The 19,620-nt window shown below is 38.6% G+C and overlaps 1 protein-coding gene across 1 annotated transcript in view; it reads right to left on the bottom strand.

Annotated features, from left to right (window-relative positions):
• ophn1 (oligophrenin 1) overlaps positions 1 to 19,094 on the bottom strand; it is a 22,478-nt gene extending 3,384 nt beyond the window's left edge. Inside the window, exons 1-20 of the mRNA XM_023410759.2 lie at positions 18,403 to 19,094; positions 17,076 to 17,171; positions 16,456 to 16,517; positions 15,515 to 15,586; positions 13,036 to 13,137; positions 12,833 to 12,943; positions 12,528 to 12,632; positions 12,287 to 12,416; positions 12,093 to 12,193; positions 11,844 to 11,935; positions 10,625 to 10,703; positions 7,945 to 7,978; positions 7,693 to 7,755; positions 7,027 to 7,101; positions 5,934 to 6,018; positions 5,398 to 5,456; positions 2,718 to 2,823; positions 2,430 to 2,589; positions 2,088 to 2,235; positions 838 to 1,146 (exon numbers count right to left, since the gene is read on the bottom strand). Of these exons, the coding sequence (XP_023266527.1) occupies positions 838 to 1,146; positions 2,088 to 2,235; positions 2,430 to 2,589; positions 2,718 to 2,823; positions 5,398 to 5,456; positions 5,934 to 6,018; positions 7,027 to 7,101; positions 7,693 to 7,755; positions 7,945 to 7,978; positions 10,625 to 10,703; positions 11,844 to 11,935; positions 12,093 to 12,193; positions 12,287 to 12,416; positions 12,528 to 12,632; positions 12,833 to 12,943; positions 13,036 to 13,137; positions 15,515 to 15,586; positions 16,456 to 16,517; positions 17,076 to 17,171; positions 18,403 to 18,556 (2,143 nt within the window). The 5' untranslated portion in view covers positions 18,557 to 19,094. The remainder of the gene's footprint in view (positions 1 to 837; positions 1,147 to 2,087; positions 2,236 to 2,429; positions 2,590 to 2,717; positions 2,824 to 5,397; positions 5,457 to 5,933; positions 6,019 to 7,026; positions 7,102 to 7,692; positions 7,756 to 7,944; positions 7,979 to 10,624; positions 10,704 to 11,843; positions 11,936 to 12,092; positions 12,194 to 12,286; positions 12,417 to 12,527; positions 12,633 to 12,832; positions 12,944 to 13,035; positions 13,138 to 15,514; positions 15,587 to 16,455; positions 16,518 to 17,075; positions 17,172 to 18,402) is intronic.
• Positions 19,095 to 19,620: the final 526 nt, after the last annotated feature.

Here is a 19,620-nt window from a genome sequence, read left to right as displayed (position 1 = left end):
TTATTCCCAGTTTTTTGGGAATAACTTTGGGAAAAATTGGAATTTTAACACCAAAAGTCATAGCACCCCTTGCGGGATCAAGACGCACGTTTTGATGTATATATTACCGGGGTTTTCTCAAAGCTGCGGGACGAGTTACGCGCCGAAATTTGGCGGAAGAATAATAAACCCCAAACAGAAGATTAATAGATGCCTCGGAGCTGAACACCCGTGGCACTAATAACTGAAAATCCATAGAGTGATATATTGGACTGATACAGTCTACATCAATAAAATACTGTCTGGGAATTTAACAAGAAAGCTTACAATTCAGCAAAGACAAATAGCACTCATCTCTACACCGTCTCTCTTTTTAATTTTTCCATTGATGACCAAAATCTTAGGAACACTGTTTATGTGAAATGAAATGAAGCTAAAAACAAAACAGAAATAAAAACAAACTTTTATTTCTTTAAAAATGAAAAAATAATGACTCATAATCTGGAGAGGCAAATCTGTAAAGCAAAGATGCAGCAGCTGGACATGTTTTAATCCATGTCATAAAGAGCAACACAACTGATTACTATTAAATCAAATTAGATGATCAAATACAAATCAGTGGACAAGATTTTGGGTGGCAAGATGTCTTGACAAAGGCAGAATGAGCAGATGAAGATGTATTGACCAATACATCACAACTTTGCTTTTCATATAACAATACACCCCTTTGTCTTAACTTGTCTAAACCCTGTAAAGCTTGAAGAGTTCTTTTCTGTAAACATGGGCAAAGCCATTTACAGATAAACAAGTATGATTTAAGAAATATTCATTTACATAGACACAGAAGGTTGCTCGTACCTTCTTTGTTAGCTGATGTGCCCTTTGGAGGCGGTCTTCTGCTCTGAATGGATGGTACTCTGCTCACATAGACTCCAGATTCCCCGTTTGCCACTGAAGAGGAATCAGCCTTTTGCCTTGTGTCATCCATCTTCCCAACATTAGAGTCTGAGGCTCTGTCCTGACGGTTTGCTGGTTTGGGCATCAGCGCTTGTCTTGGAGGAGGTTCTTTTGCAACCAGTGGAGCACAGCTTACAGATTTCATCCGCTGCAGGGGAACAGGGTTCAATGAGACGTCCATGTCCATTATTGAGCTGTTGTCCGGTCCATCTGTTACAAAGTAATGACAGAACAATTAATGCAAGGTTGTGACTACTTAGAACGGACTAAATGAAAACAGACAAAGAATATGATGTGTTCTTCCTATCTTAGTACAAGTAACTTAAAACCTCAGTCAATGTGACTGAGTGCTGGAAAAATTTACTAAAGTTCACATATAACACTACAGTGTAATCTGGTAATACAACCACTGAGCCAGCACTGATTTAAAACAACACAAATTATTGGTTAACACACACACACACACACACACACACACACACACACACACACACACACACACACACACACACAACAAGCTTTGGATTAATCATACAGGGCCAGTTATAGTAAGTTAGTAAGTTATTACAGAGAGGACAAGCTGCAGGTGCTCCAAATTTCCCTGCCACAGTGTATGAAAGAAGTCACACCCACTTAACGAGGGGTTCAAACAGACAGAAAATTACATGATTTAGCCTGAGGCATTTAAATAAAAGACTAATGTGAAATAAAAGTATTTAAGTTTATTTATACTTGAAATAAAAAGGGATTTTATTGTTTAGTACTTCTTCATTGCAGTGTATCTATCTATCTATCCATCCATCCATCCATCCATCCATCCATCCATCCATCCATCCATCCATCTATCTATCTATCTATCTATGACTCGAGGAATTTCCTATCAATGATTAAGGCTAAGGCAATAAAGAATAAAATTAATAGATCTTGATTTGGAAGGGAAATACATAATTCCATGTTTAGGAATATGTAACACTTGTTTTATTAGTATTTTATAACTGACACACTACAGTAACCCGCACTTTTCTATACTTCAGACAGTGCTATGAAATGATGTGTTGTGGTACAGATCTGTCTAGAAGAACTTCTGTACAGACAGGAAAGGTTAATGAGGAGCATGAGGACAATCAGGCCCAGGAGAGACTAATAATTACTCTCTGCTTTCTGGAAGTGGTCGTGACTGAGCGCTTGATAAACACGAGGTGGCCGTTTGGAAATGGTGATGGGCTGCCGCTTTCTCGGGGTGATCCGTGGAGGAGGGATAGGCGGGGCGGTGCTGTCCTCTGGCATATTACTGAAGATCTGAAATCACACAAAAAGTGTAATGGTACTTCGGTTAAGTAGCTAGTATTTCAGTTACATACATCCTATAACTTTGTTACATAAATGATATGCAAAACAAAGAGCATGAAATAAACTGAAATCCCAAAAATGATTTCCTAAACATCAAACTATTCCTTTGAGTGGGACAAAATGATTCCACTCTGTAATTGTACCTTTTTGTAGTCCTCAATCAGAATCTCAACAACAATGTTTTGGAACTTGATATCCAACATGGCCGCCACAGTCTCCTCCTTTGCTCTCATCAGCGTGGGTCCAAAGATAACGGCCATGTTTGAAGGAGTCATGAGGTTTTCATCACTGCGACTGCACACACTGTCAACAAGGATGAGGATGAGTTTGGTTAAAATGTAACTAAACTGCTGGCACAGTCAGTGACACATCAAGTGGGCCTCCTGGATCAGTAAAAACAGTGAATCACTACAAAGTCCACTGGCACTCACCTAACCAAGTGTTTAATTAGCATCTCCAGCATCTCACGATTTTTCTCTGGTAGCTTGTAGGTAAGTGAATGAATTTCACTTAGTCGAAAGTCCAGGTTATCTGACTCTGTGATACAAAGAAAAAATACAATTATAAAGATACAACTAGAAAATTCCAGGGAAATTTTGAGTGCCACGGGGGCTACTGCCGGGATGAGTACATGATTTATTTCCAGTGTTCAAAAGTCACCCTGATCATATTCTGGTTTTGAGAAATGTCTTGATATAAAACAATGTCACATCCCTCCATCATATATTATGTGGGAAATATCTCATATTCTGTGTTGTTTTTTTTAATAAAACAAGAGGCAACATGTCTTCAAACTGGCATTTAAAGGGTTAAAATCCTGAAAACTAATAACATTTGGTAGGTTTGAGCAGAACTGAAGTGGTTTAAGAGATGAAGGCAAAAAAAGCAGAAAAAAATATTGATATATGATGATTTTATAGCATTTTTTTGTGTCCTTTTTGGACGCGAGGAACCCCAGAGGGTACAAAATGTGTTACCAGTGTATAATAGACCTGTAACAGTAACTGACATTAGATTTTAAAAATATGTCAAAAAAGACACTTTCTTGCAGAAATCCATACCTTCAGCTGTAACACAGCCAAAATGATCAGCAAATCAAGAAAGAAAAGTGAAGAAAATGTCCAAAAAAGGACAGAGGGATCCCTGAGGGTTAATAAATCCCATGAACCGCTATTTAAATGACCACAATTATGTTTTTTTCGGTGCTAAACTTAACATTACTGGGGAGGAGAGCAACGCGACTAGAAGTGACAGCGAGAGAGGGCTAGTAGCTTCTCCTCTCCTCTGTCTCAGCGGAGACCGTCACAACTTCATTCACTCATTCAACAAAACAAAAAAAAAGCAACGAAGGAAGCAGTAAATGGACTTACATAATTAAGACCTAACTAAATGTAATTTAAGACCTAACATGCGGCTAATGTAAAGCTAGCAGAGCTTGGAGAGTTGGTTATCTGGTTGCTAGGCGCACGGACGCACACAGGTCAGGAGCTGCCGTTGCCATGGCAATGTGAAAATCTGCCCAGAATTTGGCTTCTATATGGCTTCAAACAACTGCAAATTATGAGAAAACCATTACTTCTTTTCAAAAACCGAAAACACCGTGACAGACACTGAAGCCAGAAGTTTCTTACAGTCTCTATTTTATTCAGATATTCCTTCAAATGAGTGAGTAAGCTCAGTGCGAAGACAGAGTGAGATTCTTTTGAAAAAAAAAGACGATTACATTAGGTGTCAATGAGAGTGAGAAAGGTATTGCTGCCGGACTTGGCAACCCCGTTTAAATTTTGTGCAGACCCTGCCTGTCAAAGTTACATTTTATGAATCTCAACAACTATGTCTACATTTTGAGAAAGAATTATTTGTCTCCTTTTTACGGTTTGGCCGTGAGCTCGAGTTAAAAATAAAAATAAAGGTTATTTTTTACTGCTTAACGCACTACTGACGCTGTCACTCTAACTTTGAAGAAAAAGTGATTTCCACTTCTCCTTTGAGTGCTCATAGTTTGAAAAGTTTACATGTTATGTAAAAACAGTTGTTGTGTTTTTGAGAGAGCAGAAGTTTTCCTCTGTTTTATAGTTTGAATCACATTTCTATGTGCAGGTATGAGAGAGCTCGGTGACTCAGAAAAAAGGTGAAATTTTGTAGAAAAAAGGTGAAATTTTTGGGGTTTCTAAAGAAAATTCCATTGCATTTCTAATGCATTATTTATTCCCAGTATTTTGGGAATAACTTTGGGAAAATTTGGAATTTTAACACCAAAAGTCATAGCACCTCTTTCGGGATCAAGACGCACGTTTTAATGTATATATTACCGGGGTTTTCTCAAAGCTGCGGGACGCTTGGCAGAAGAATAATAATAAGCCCGAAGGAATATTAATAGATGCTCCGCCCCGAGGCACTCCTCTACAGCTAGAATAGCTGAGAGGAGCTGAGCACCCGTGGCACTAATTATTATTAAAAAACAGTATGGAGCGGGGCACAGCTATCCTTTACAATAGCATGAGGCTAATAAAAGAAAGTCTCCATAACAAACTCAGGCTCCATTCAGTTAATGAATGGCATTTCCAGGAAACTGAAGTCACTGGTTGTCTAAAGCATCCTTTAACATCCTGACGCTATTAAACTCACTGACTTCTTTTACAATGATGTAGCGTAACAGACAAAAACAAACAACAGGCTTAGATTTCCTTTAGTGTCCAGAGTGATGTAGTGGCCTGAGGACCTGCTCAACCTGCACAGTATTGATGTATGAATGCCTCTTCTATTCCTTGTATCCAAGTCTTTTCAAGGCAGTGCTTATTGATGTTAAAGTAAATGTACCCAAGATGCAGAGCACATTCATAAACTACAGCCCAACCTTCATTCACGCAAAGTAACAGATGAAGACAAGTTTGAAGCACAGATCATGTTCTGACCTTCCTCAGGTCTGTGACATCTGGACTCAAAGGCATGTGTTGGCACACCTTTACATTTCGAGGGATACTAGTTGGAGTCTACTATGTTAATATAAGTAATATATTTTAATGGTGGATCTAATTTAACAAAGAGCCAGACATAATGACACAACTTCCCTCTGTCTGAGCGCAGGATCGTTTCCAAAACATGTCTTACTTGCAGCACACATGAGGTCCCTGTGCAGATTGTAAGTCATCAGAGGTTCAGACAGACTCCTGCAGATAAATAAAGATGCTCGTAAACACAAGTGCAAGACCAGAGGGCAATATGACTCACCCCATCATGCATGAGAAAAACAAAAAGCTGCACTCACTTGTTACACAATTACACTAGAAAGCACCTAGACTGTCAAGGCTGAATCTGTTACTTCAATAATAGCAAATTGTTAATTTGGTGCACTTAGATATTTTCTTGGAAAATAGCTAAATCCTTAGAATACCAGAGCTCTGTACAGTGATGAATTCTGCTAAATTTCATGTGAGTCAGACTTACGATCAACCGAAATGTATGTAATTATTTTTTCATCATAATTATATCATATTGTAATTCAATTAACTGTATCTCAATGATAGAGTAAAGAATAGACATTTGACTTTGATGATTACAACTATCGTGAAAAAGAAAAGCTGTGCACACACACACACACACACACACACACACACACACACACACACACACACACACACACACACCTTAAGTAAAACTTCAATGCACTTGTGATGGTTTTAATGTCCCAGTCACTGCTGTGGAGGTCGACGTCTCCTGGGTGTGAGGGGTCTATGAAGAGCAAATCAGAAGAAACAAGCAGAAAATATTCCAGGTCATTGTCACACTTAAACAGAACAAAGGCATCACTGATGTTAAATCTGTGCTTTAGTACAGTGAAAGGTCAATTTGTCTGCTGTGAATTCCCATAGAGGAAAATTCCTATAGATCTTAACATATTTAACAAATATAATTTAAACCTGTGATGTTTTGCCACTTGGGTCGATATTGCAAAATTATTAACAACCTGTTGCCTGTTCACACATCCAGCAGATATGGAGCAGAATTAGGATTCGTTTGGAGTAGTGTTTGTGTCCAAGGGATGAATTTAAGGCCAATGCTCACTCTCTTTTTAGCTCTGTTTTTGGTCTACATCGACTCTTCAGCTGCTCTATATTGCTCCACTATGTTCACTATATTGGTGCTGGTTGGTGTACAGAACTTTTTTTTTAAGTATATTTTTTGGGGCTTTTGTGCCTTTATTGGACAGGATAATAGAGAGAGACAGGAAATGGGGAGGCAGAGAGAGGGGGAATGACATGCAGCAAAGGCAGTCCGATGCGGGACTCAAACCGGGGCCAACTGCAGTGAGGACTGTAGCCTCTACACATGGGGCGCCTGCTTAAACCACTACGCCACACGACGCCCCCGTGTACAGAACTTTTTCTCTACAAGCTGCTGCCTGCAGTCAAAATTGATGCAATGAGAGTGAATCACAACATTAAAGTTGTGGGCCTGAAAATCAAAATGAGTCACACAGCAGCAGAGTTATGTGGTAATTCTCTTTCACACTAAGCATAGTCATTTAATGCATTCTTATTATAGAAATATTGTTAATAAACACTTTAAAGCAGAACCTAACCTGCAGCCACCTGCTGATATTTCCCTGCCTGTCTTAACAGCCGAGCTTAACTAAAGCTGCAGAACCTGTTATGTTGTAGATTCAGGTAGATGAACCCCATTGAGGAAAACAAAGTGAATGGATGGATGTAGCACATAATCACAGGCTTATTTCCTTACCAAAGAAGGCATTTAAAAGCTTCTGCACTTGGATGTTGCTGCCAACTGTTCTATACACTCCTTCTTGTGTCACTCCTGGAAAGAGGAGAGGGGGAGGTAAGAGAAAGGGGAATGTAATCTGGACACCGAGCAGTGGAAATGTACCACATGCTTCTTTTCAGAGTCCGCGTGAGCCAGAATTAAAATACAGATGTTCTTTCCGGATTATGAACGCTTCATTTAACTATTTAGTTTGAGACCGAACAATGCCCCATGCTTGGATCATCAAACAAATTACATGTTCATGTCTTGAGTTCTTAATTCCATTCTTGTAAGACGAATCACGCTAGTGGAGAAATATACTGTGACTGTAGAATTATAACGTTACATCTGCGTTCAAGATAGGGTTGAGATATTGAGTTTTAGCATGCAGTGATATCAGACATCGAGAGAAGAAAATATCAATCTTAAAAAAAACCTTATGTAATGATTAAAATTCTGTACAATCTGAAACAGACTATTATTTCATACAACTACAATTGTAAAGTATGTTTTTTCTCTGACGTCAGTCTACAGGACTGGCACCAAAATGACTAACCTGTGACTCAACTACGCCCCCTTAAGGGCATGCAGGCAAACTAACTGAACTCTAGGCAGCTGGGATAAACCTTTAATAGGACCCGTTACCTTTTGTTTCAACATAGTTGATGCACTTTCGCACAAACTTGAATCCAATTTCATTCAGTTCCACTGTGGAGTAAATCAAGACAAAAAATGAGCAGATTTAACCATAAACGGTCATTTTAAGACAATACTTATGATTGGTAAAACATGATAACTGATGCTTTCAGTGACAGAGGATGTAAAGTAAGACATCATTGTGTCTGTTTTTGTAAACATCACATCTTCAGACCTACAGAATAATGATGATTAACTTACTTTCAGCTTGCTTGTGAATTGGGGAATGATAGATCTGAAATGAAAAGAAATATAAAAGGAAAGTGAGGAGCATGTGGAAAAGCTTCCATGATAGCTGAAGGGAATATAAGCACCATTTTACAGTTAGAGTAGATTTAATTTACAGAAAAATTAAAAAATAATAAAAACAGGGAAAAAAGTGGTTGAAAACAGGAAAGATTCCTGCATCAACAACAACCAAAAACATTGAAAAGAATTTGGTTTAATCTTGGGATCAATTTAGCAAAGCCGTTTTAAAATCTGTACATGACTGCAAGCATAGTCACCAGTAACACACGCAGAGCATCCCACTCACTCAGAGACCAGTCAGTCACTGTCAGATGTAGTGGATCTTCCCCAAAATAGCTTATTGGCCTCCGCGCTAATGAACATCAGAGGTCAGGGCCAGCTACAGAGCAGTTTCAGCAGGAGTGTAACAGTAACAGACAGTTGAACTGTGAAGTATCACTGTCACATCCTGTCACTGATTTAGAGCTGAGAAGAAAATTACAACTACCAAATTAACTGTCATGTCAGAAACACGTGGTAGCTGAGGACGGATAAATCTGATCTATGGATGCAATAATAATGAAAGTACCTTTAGAGAAAGGAATTACTCACAGTCAAAAGTTTTTGTCCAGTTTTGAATGATTTTTTTTTTTTTAATGAAAACAATGTCAAAACATTTTAGTGGAAAATGAAGTGATCTGAAAGTGTAGGATTACATTTGTCATTTTGGCTCATGGACTCATGCATGTCTAACACTTCTTGTTTTAGAGATGTAACAAATTTGCCAAAACAGACTTATGGACTGTAATGGATCAGCTGGCTGCCTGGTTTCAGGATGGTTTTGCTTCTAGAGCTCCTGGGGATGATTGTATTTGCACAAAATCTAAAGGGCTATGTGCAAAGGCTGCAAGTAACAGTTATTTTCATAATTGAATAAGGTGCAGATACATTTCTTGATTAACTGATAAGTTGTTCAATGTCAATGTGTCAATAAAATGCTAGAAAACACTTAAATTGACTATTACAATTGGCTTCAGCCTAAGGTTATGTCATCTGCAGCAAATGGAATTAAATGAAGCTAGAACAAGTGAATATTTAATATTTCTGCTTGGAAAATGATTTGATCTATCTATAATAAACAATCTATCAAAACAGTTGCCGATTACTTTTCTTGATGGACTAATCAATGAATCATTTCTGCTCTATTGTCTACTCTAAGCATGCATGATAATAGGAACATTGTTTTGTCTAAAATACTATACTAAAATCATCATACTTCCAGAGCAAGGTTGTGTGCTCTAGTGACTGACAATAAGATCTTAGAGTGTGAGGAAGTATGAAACCATAGGCAGTATGTTCAGAAAGATCCGCAAGTTACAGATATCATACAGCACTATAAGACCTAAAATACAAAGCAATATGAAGTGTCCATATGGAAACACTGAAGGGTAGATAGAGTTCAGGACCATATATTTCAGCTATTCCAAAGGCTAAAGGGCATTCAAGGTGCAATAAAGTCGACATCTATCTTATTATAAAAGAACACCACCCAGAGTTGATCGTGTGCAGGAGGACGTAGTACAGCGCAGAGGATCTTTGAAAATATTTGGGTGAAGTTGATGGAAAAGCTATTATGAAATTTTCGCAATATACAGAAGTCACTGAGGAAGTTGCACAAGAAGAGGGCACTGAAAAGTGTGCCTTCTGTTGTTTTCACATCCTCTGACAGTGATGGTTTATGTGTTTTGTCCTCAATTCATGCGACATCCACCATTAAATTGTCTGATATTAAGGAGATCTGACAACAACTGCACAGACAGAACAACTGAAAGTGAAATAGTGTTTAGAGCTACAACCAAAAGCAGAATTAACAAGGTCTAAAATTTGCTACTAAAGCACTTCAGTATTCCATTGCCTCAAAACCCACTCAGTGCAGACACAGATCATGGTAACAGAAAGTTTTAGGTTTTTGTTTTTTTACAAGGAGGTTTCCATTAAGACCTAAAATGATTTTAAGAGCCAAAACTCAAACACCAACTGTGAATTCAGCACTGCTTTAAAATGGTGTTAAGGCTAACAATGTGCCAGCATTTAGCCAAACACTGATGGATTAATGTGCCAAGCAAGCTTGCTACCATCGCTCACACATCTGTATTGGATAAGGAATAATCCTGCAGCGCCTAACAGATGTCAAATGTGAGCTGTCACTTATCTTACATGGTGGATTTTGTAAATTATATTTTTTACTTAAGAAAAAATAAAAATACCATTCAAAAACAACACACAACTTAGCAAATACATTTTTTTCTCTCATTTGTTCCAATTTTCTTTCTCTAGGGTTCAACGGATTTGTTTTGTGAAGATAAAACACATTTAATTAGGTGCATACCAATTAGGAAACTGCAAATGACATGGATCTTGACAACAATTGTAGCTTCTCACCTAAAAGATAACTAGCTGAGCTATTTGTCAAAATTTAGGGAGATTTTAGTTAAAAAAAAACAGGTTTAGATGGACTCTGACATGTGAACTCGTGTTGGGAGTTTTGTGTGTGTCACACAGTCCCTCCTATGTATTTTCACGGGAAAGCCATTTTCACAAAAATGATCCTGAATAGAAGAATAAATCTACATGAAATGATAAATAAACTCACAGGCTCTTTTCCATCCATGGCCTCCATCCACAACTTCCTGTCCCCCTCTGAAAGAGCCTGGAAAGTAACAGGTGTGTTTCTGTGGAAACACAAACAAAATGTCATTAAAGAGGCAAACATTGCAATAATTCTTTTTTCAGTCACAGGATGCACTACTACATTTTACATCTGCTGTGAATACTTTTTTAATCTTGTGCAAGTAATGGATCACACACATATTTTTCAATATAACATAAAAAGAACACCACAAGAAGAAGGACTCAAGTGTCTTTGAAGAAACTGACTCAATCCTATGTGGTGATGATGGAAGTAGGAAATGGAGATAAATAAGACAAGCATGAAGAGATGATGAAAATCTAGTGTTGCAATCTGTCTGCTGGAGAAGCAACAAAATCTGGTGCCAAACCTTTCAGCTTGTAGGCTACTGAATTAATTGTTAACTAAAAAAACTGTGCTACGAGTTTAAAGCTCTCTCTTCCGACTGTAATGATCAACACACGATAAAAAAACTTTTCTGTCAACTTTGACAGTAAAATACATAACCCTGATATCAATCAGAGCCACAGATCTCTGTTAGAGTGTGCAGACTTTAGCAAACAAATGATCAGGGAATAATATTTAAGTAAGAGAAATGACTGTTCATTTACTTCTTCTAAGGTCATAGGTCAGGGTCAAGCCCTAGCACAGGGAGCATATCAGGGACAATCAGGTGGGTGACCGCTTATCTAAAAACATCTTGAACTAACATTATCTTCTGCACTATGTTCTAGACAGCACTGCCACCCTGAGTTTATCAAACAGCTGTCTAATCATTATTTTGTTGTTCAGGTCACATTGGCACAAATTAGTCACTCAACATTCAGACACATTAAAGTGCTTAATGCATAATTCAAGCAGCTTTTAAACCTTTAAAAACACCCTGCTGACACTCCAAGTATCTGCTGGATTACGACAGAAAGTGTCTATTAAAATTTATTTGGTACTGAACAGCTTGCCTATATAAATATGAGCTTGTTGTGTTCCTCCCCCTGAAATCACAGCGTCTGCCATCTGTTTCCAGTGTGTGCATGCTGCTTGGGGATTGTTTGGGCTACAGTCCATTTAGCCCTCACACTCTGTCCTTGTAAACCACCTGTTCACCTCTCTGCCTGAACCTGTTTATCCCACAGGGCTTTAGTGTTGCCTCATCTCACAGTTCCTCAGATTTGTTTGCACTAACCTCTCGTTAGTTTCCACGTCAAAGCAAAAGCGCTTGTCTATGGAGTCCGTCTTCCGGCGGATGCAGGACTTCAGCGTCAGCTGCGTTGGGCCCTGCAGGGAAAGAGAGAAAGTCGGTCGGTATGTGTGACGGAGATGACGATTGTAGAGTCAGCATCCCAGGATATAAATAGGCTCTCTAGATTAAAGGTACATAGATGTTTGTCTGTGGCTATATGTAGTAATAATAAAATTTCTATTCAGTCAGCACCTGTTTAGTTGTAGGCCTCTGTTCACAAGGTACCATGACCAGCAGTCTCCCCTCCTTGTGATACTTGCAATAATATTTGACCCATGACACACCCAAAGCCCCTGTGGGGAGAAATGAAAAAAAAAAAACAGGATGTGTCTGGTCATAGGGAATTCAAGCAAAAAACTTCAGTGTAAAACTTGTAGAACACTCACACTTCTCCTGACAGTACAAATAACCCTCCGTTGGCAGAATATTGTGCATTTTACTGATCTGGGATGGGTGTTTCATTCTTTTCATCAGTTCCTCCATCTCCTCACGAGTGCTCTCATAGTGGTTTCTTGTCTGCAGGCAAAACCAGACAAAAAAGACAGCACTTTAGAAGCTTGCAGACTTCCTATTACAGGATATTAAACCTTACTACTGGCATAATTTGTTGCCAGTGACACCACTTACATTCTGCAAGCTGAGCTGCAGTTCCTGCTTATAAGGCATGAAGTCCTGAGTCATCTCCACTGTCAGGTTGTTGAGCGTTAAAATGCTGTGAAGAAATGCCAGCACCTGTCCAATCAAAGAATGAAATACATACTTAAGATTGCTGTTAAGAGCTGTCAGAACACAGGAACCATTATCATAAAGAATGGTTGAATGGGATTCTGTTTTCTATCTGCATTTTTTTATGTACTGTCTATTTCCTTGTCCTCTTGTCAGGTGCGTGTGGTAGCAAAGACAAAGAGTAGGAGACCACCGGCGGCACTTACAGGCTCCACCACATCAAACTTCTTCCTGTCCTGCACCTGATGGATCTGGTACACATACTCCACTGATGACTCATAGAAGTTCACTCGCTCTTTGTCTAAGAGTTCATCAGCCTGTAGTGGGAAAAAAAAATTTCAAACCGTGGTTCTCAGTTCTACATTTCACTACACGATTGATGCAAAATACTGGCTGTACTCCACCCAACCTCTTGGAGATGACTCTCTTTCTTCTTGGCAGAAAGATTCAGGTGTTTGTCTAACTGGGAGTAATATTTTTCACTCTCTTTCTCGAACTTCTTTCTCTTTTCCTGCAAGACAGATATGTTAACTGGGAAAATAGAATAGATTCTCATAGAATAAAAATGAACATTTTTTAAATATATCATAGACTGAAAAACATACAGCTTATAGGAGAGTTCCTCTTGAGAACTGTTGCTATCAAGACTTTTAGTTATAGTACAATTTTTTTTTTGCATAGCAAAACATTTTCGACCAGAATTCCTTCAACTTGAAGTGAGCTACAGAAATAGTTGGTGAAAATTCCTAAATCAAGGACAGAAAGACTCTGCTGCATGTTTGTAGCATGGGAGGTATTTACTTCTTTTCACTTTACACAACTGTATCTGGGCTATCAGCTGATATATCGGTGTGGCAGGGTTAATGATCTAGTTTGGTATTTCCAAACCACTGGTACTTGTACCCCATGGGGTACCTTTCTAGTTGACAGGGTTATTTGGAGGAAATGAAGAGTAGGTCAAATAATTTGAAAAAAAGAAACTGTGATTTATTTTAAACAATATATATGCATTCATTGAGTTAGCTGTAACACATGAGAAACCGGAAAGTGGTTAGCAATTGAGTCTAAACAATTAGATAAAAAATATTGAATCAGTTGAGGCATTTATCATAAAGTATTGGGTAAATGGTTTAAATCAACAACTAAAAGTGTTGACAAATGATAAAACAGCTTTGTAATGGATGAAGTAATGGATAAATGGTTGAAGCCTTTAGCTTTTACCACTCTATGTGATACTATTACAAATACAAACTTGACAATAATTAAATAATAATAAAAAATAATTGAAAATAGTTAAATAATGTCCGGTTTAAAATTCAAATGAGCACCTTAGGAAGGTGATGGGTGGTGTTTGATGTGACAGGACTGTGGGGTGACATCACACAAAAGAGACTGGGAACCACTGGTCTGGCTCTAGTATTACTCTTTCACTGCTGTTCACTTCATTTAAATACTTTTCTTTTTGGGATATTTTTCACTCACATGTACTTAACATAACATAATAACAACATAATACCTTTTTCCTGTTGAAAACCTTGTCTTTCTTAACCACTACATTATTCTGTTGAAAATAGGGCTGTCCCAAACGATTATTCTTTAAACGATTAATCTAGGGATTATTTTTTCGATTATTCGACTAATTTAACGATTATTTTTTTTATTAACCTAACAGTAATTTTATTGCAATTATTTTCCAGTTAGTCATTCAATATAACAATTTGCCCCATCCAACACACACACACTGCACCAGGGTGTTTCCTCTTTATGTGCTCGTGCATGACTGTCGTGCTAGAGAGATATGCCAGATGCACTTTGCAGAGTCTGCAGACTACCGCACTGTTGGTGTCAAGATTAAAGTATTCCCAAACTTTGCAGGACCGTGTGCGAGCCTTTTATGCCGCATGTTGCTCACACGATCCGTCGTACTGCTGGTAGACGCCGCCATGTTGTTCAAATAGATTACACAGATGCAAATCATTCACGTAGTCAATGACTTCAATTACGTCACCGCGTTGTCCCAGCCCTTGCGATGCGCTTGTATCCGGGTAAACCAAAGACGAAGGCTATAAACGGTCCCATTAGAAAGTTCCGGTTTTGTTCTATGATCATTTACCCTGTGTGGTTTTACACAACGCGTCAACACTAAAATTCTACGTCGAATAATTTTTATAATCGACAACGTCGATTACGTCGGATAATCGTCCCAGCCCTAGTTGAAATTCATTTATATATATATATATATATATATATATTATATGTTAAATGGGCCAAAAAACTGAATGACTGACAACGTGTGATTAAAGTACAAAGTGTTTTGTTACACGTAGTTCCCGGAACAATCAAAAGACATTTTACATGAGTTTACTATAGAGCAATGTGTTTTACAAGACATCTAGGACCTGCATGATTCATGTGCACTTTGTTTCACACAAGCACTGTGTTTGCGACAAGCAGCTAGTTACTTCATACACTGAAGGGGAAAAAACTCTGATCACCAGAGCATAGTCAGAAAGATGCCCAGGTGTCATGCTGAATAATCAAGGTGGGATCACACCAACTTTCCTGATGACTTTAAATATGAGCTGTTCTTAACTACAAAACTGCCTGTCTTTACACATTCAGTGCTAAAAGAGGATGAAGATACTTGCATATTATTATGCTTAAACAGGTGGCTGTTTCACACATATATTCATAAATAGATTTGGGGAAGTAGCTTATAACATCCTGTTCAATCTGTGCAAGTAGCTCAGGAAAATGTTGCATGCAATATAACAGTATGTCACATGTCATATAACAGTATAACAGTGTTCTGCTCCACTGAAGGTGAACAGAACAACTTCTATTCTTGTTAAGTAGTATTAAGCAGAAGATTCAGTGAAAACACTCACTTTTGTTACTCCTATTTGCTCTTTTCTGAACTTCTCCAACGGCTTGATGAGAAGGTCGGAGGCGTTCTGAACCTGGACAGGTAAACATGAAACACAAACTTCAATTGCCATGCGTAGAACATACTCTTAAACCCAGTCTGTTTATGGATACATTTTGTTATATTAGGGGCACAAACGTGTTGAAAAGGATTTGGAAATAAACATTTTAAAGCATAAAAATGCATTTTTCATAACCGCTCCCACAAGCACAATTATAATACCAAATGACCTCCAGTTTTAAAACTAGATTTGTAGCCAAAGAATTTGAACAGGAAGTATTACTACTAATGTGATACCATGATTGATGACATGTAAGAGTAGAGGATGAACAAAGAAGATGAGATTGTAGGTCGAGTTCATGAGGCTTAAAAAAAGAGGAAACATTTGGGAAACCTTGCATGTAATAACATTATAATAACAAAAATAATGCAATTACAACACTAGTACACTAGAGAATGAGTTATTCAGCATTATTTACAGTATAACAGTGCATGCAAAATCCTAGCAGAAGAAGTGGTAAAACAGCTTGAAAATACAAAGGAAACAGGGAACCATTAACAAAAAGGAACATGAAAACCAAGAGGGGAACTGATAGCAAAATATTTACCAGCAATCCTCTTAACAAGTATACACATTTACAGCACAGTATCTAGGTGCATGGATGTGTTTTGTGATAATATATTTCAATTAACATAGACAAAAGGAATATCTACTATTCAAGGAAGAGTGTTGCTTTTGTATTGTAACAAACACAAAGTTAATTTAGCTGTTGTAACAGGACATGTCAAAAATGTCCTTCCATTTGGTCTAATGTGTAGTGAAGGAGATGTTCATGTGGCTTCAAATATGTAATAAGGGTTCAAATAGGATGCAGAGTGGCATGGAGGAAACTGATAACCCACCAGCATCATCCTGTCGTGCTCCACTTCCTGTAAGAGACCAGCAAACTCCTGGAAGGACTCAGCTGGGGGTGAATACAACAAAGATGTTGAGCACTGGAATTAAGACTTAGCACATTCTTATCTTAAGTGTCTGACACAGGAAACGCATTTCAAACAATTAAAAGAGCACCACAACGCACTTGTTTCAGCACTGACAAATATGCATTAACGTAGACTTGAGTCAGTTAATGATGGTAATATTTCCAACTATTTTTTATAGACATTTGTCATTAAGCTTTAATGCAGAAGTTTCTGTTTTTACCAAGCCGCCCCTCCACCCCCCCAATTCCTTGTAAGTCGTGAGGAATTACCACTTGGCTGCCAAAAATGTTGCTCTCCCTGAGGTCAAGTGGGGAAGTCTGTTTGTAACAGCTAATTCTGATGTAAAACACGTCTAACTTTATAATAACAAATTCAAGGTATTTCTGACAACTCCACACTGTTCTCAGGCGGCCATTTTCCATATAGTAATCATAAACAGGCAAGCCTACTGGAATAAGTTCTAAAAGTCAGTTCATCACTATAACTTTAATAGTCTGTGAAAATTAAGTGTGTTTAGCAGTATGTCTGCATTATCTTACCAATGTTAATCTCATCATCTGTCAGGGAGTCACCGATGAAGTCAAACTGGAACATGCTGAGGGTCTGAGAAAACTTCTGCACTGCCACAGAATAGCCTAAATGTTAAAAAAAGAGAGATTTAAAAGAGAGAAAATATCTGAAAGGAGCTCCAAAGGCCTCAGTCTCAACTACATTTAACTATATACAATATACAAATCTTTATCATTCTTTACATCCAACTCAGTTCTCATGAACCGAACAGCTGTCCAGGATTATTATTACTGTGCTTTTTTTCTGGCAGGAAAGTCTGCAGCATGAACAACATCCACAGCAGGATTCAGCAACACAGCAGCAGCGAGTGTGTGGCCAGGGCAATATATTATCCCTGCTAGGTCTGGCTTTACAATACACACTGTGTTAGATAAATACTGTAGACATTTTGCCTCAGGATCTTCACTTGGAAATTTTGTCTCATATTTTACATTTCTCCTTAAATCCATCTTTTAGTAATGGAACCGTTTCCAATCATTCAATCATGTTATGTTTTTTCCATCGACAAATTGCATTTTCTTTTAAATGTGTTTTTTTTTTTTTTTTTTTTTTGATTTTTTCTGTTTTCTCTGTTTTTTTTTGCAAACTCATAAGTAAATGAGCACCCTGTCCTGATGATCATGCACTAGATAAAGATGTGACATTCATGAATATGTGTTAGTGCAGTTTACCCCAACAAAAAGCACTCGTGACCTCTGGCTATTTTTCTGGAATGAATATAGGACCACTGCAGCATGACTACAGCACCTACAATGAGAGTTTCTGTTTTCGAGGTGAAAAGCTCATCGTTGGGGATTTGGACAGCAGAATGGACAGTATCTTGGCCATACAAAACAAACAGTGTTCCCCTCATTGGTGCCACACTGACCCAAATACACACATCTACAGTACTGTATGATGTCACTGGCTCTGGTCCATAATATCAGTGGGGCTGGTCCCACACTACAACCAGCAGCAGAGAGATAACAGGCAACATCGCACACACAGGAAAAGTGTACAAGCAACACCTGCAAAAGGAGATAGCTGTTGTGTTGTTTGGAAACAAACCAGTCATCCTGCACGTCTGCATCAGATCCACAACGTTTCAAAGGAGGCTGTTATGGTCTTATCCCAGGGGAGCACTAGCACCTCCCTGATTGAGCCTCTACCACCCACCCACCCACAATGATCCTGTAGGCCCTCTAAAAAGGCCCCACTGATGCTCTCCCCTCATCACCCCACTGTATTTTCATTCAGTGTGTAAAACAAGCAGTAACTCCTGTCAAAACTACACAAAGAAGATGTGCGACTGCTTACCGTTGATTGCATTGATGACACTGTTGCCATCTTTTATCAACTCTTTGAGAAATTTGCTTGTCCTCTCCAGCTCTATTTCATAACACTTGAGAGTCTCTCTGAACTCCGGACTGTCCAGATAGCAGTCACTAAACTCCAGAGGAGGATGCCCCATCTTGTGGACTGGTGGGTTGTAGACAATAGAAACTCTGAGACTGTTTTAGCGAGCCACGCAGCCTACGCTCGTCTAGTCATTGCTGCTCAGTTGAGGCGCTTCCACACACACATCTGTTCAGAGGAGCAGAAACCATGGGGTCCGTGGGAGCCTGCGGCAGCCGCTGGTCAAATATGAAGTGAAGTAAGCAGTGGAGAAGCACAGTTTGGACCTCACTTCCCTTGAACTCGTCTGACGTGCATTTAAACTCGAATTAGACTAGGTCCTGCTCCTCTTTTCCACTTTTTCCTTGTTGCGGTGTCGTGAATAGAAGAGTGGCCAGAATCCCTTTGGACGCGTTCCATTCCGAAGCGTGTCACACTTTCATAGAACCTCCTTCTGTCCTTTACCTCGGTTTCAGGGTCAATTGTTAGTTTTCTAATGTTGACAGCACGTTATTTAAGCGCTGAATACAATTGACTGAAAATCTTCTTTTTTCTAATAGAGATATTATACACATCTTCTAGCTAAACATTGTTGCAAAGAGCGTAACACAAAGCTGAACTGGACGTACCCAACTGACTACGGTCTCACAAAAAAACTCCCCCCTTTCCACACCCAGGAGGTTCTTAAAGGGGCTGCAGCACAGTTTGTTTTAACATAATGCATTCAAGTGCTGTTGGAAATCTGAGGCCTGCACTTCGAAGCTAGTTCAATATACCCAGGATAACGTTTAGTTATCTGGCTTGACTGAACCTAACATTCACCGTCCTGATAACCTGTACTACGAAGCAGGTTATCAACGGGCTCAGTTAACCCTGGGTTTACCTATCCGTTTATGAGCGCGTTCATGTGAAAGAGGCAGAGTTATATAAAATATATATATAAAATATTTCCATGTCTGAATATAATTTCTATCAAAGTCACACTAAAATTTATTGTATATAACCATTAATTAAGATCTTTCGTTTGATGATGAATAAACTGTTATGAACATGTGATGCAGAGAAGACAGTTAAAGTTAATGTCAGACTGTTTCTGCTGCATAGAGGAGAAAAACAAAAGAAGAGGACAAGGAAAGAGAA

Source organism: Seriola lalandi, unplaced genomic scaffold (assembly GCF_002814215.2).
Source record: "Seriola lalandi dorsalis isolate HSWRI2012SDOR001 ecotype SW California unplaced genomic scaffold, Sedor1 jcf7180002054437, whole genome shotgun sequence".
Taxonomy (NCBI): domain Eukaryota; kingdom Metazoa; phylum Chordata; class Actinopteri; order Carangiformes; family Carangidae; genus Seriola; species Seriola lalandi.
The sequence above is the reverse complement of the archived record's forward strand: the minus strand, read 5'-3'. Positions and strand labels throughout refer to the sequence as shown.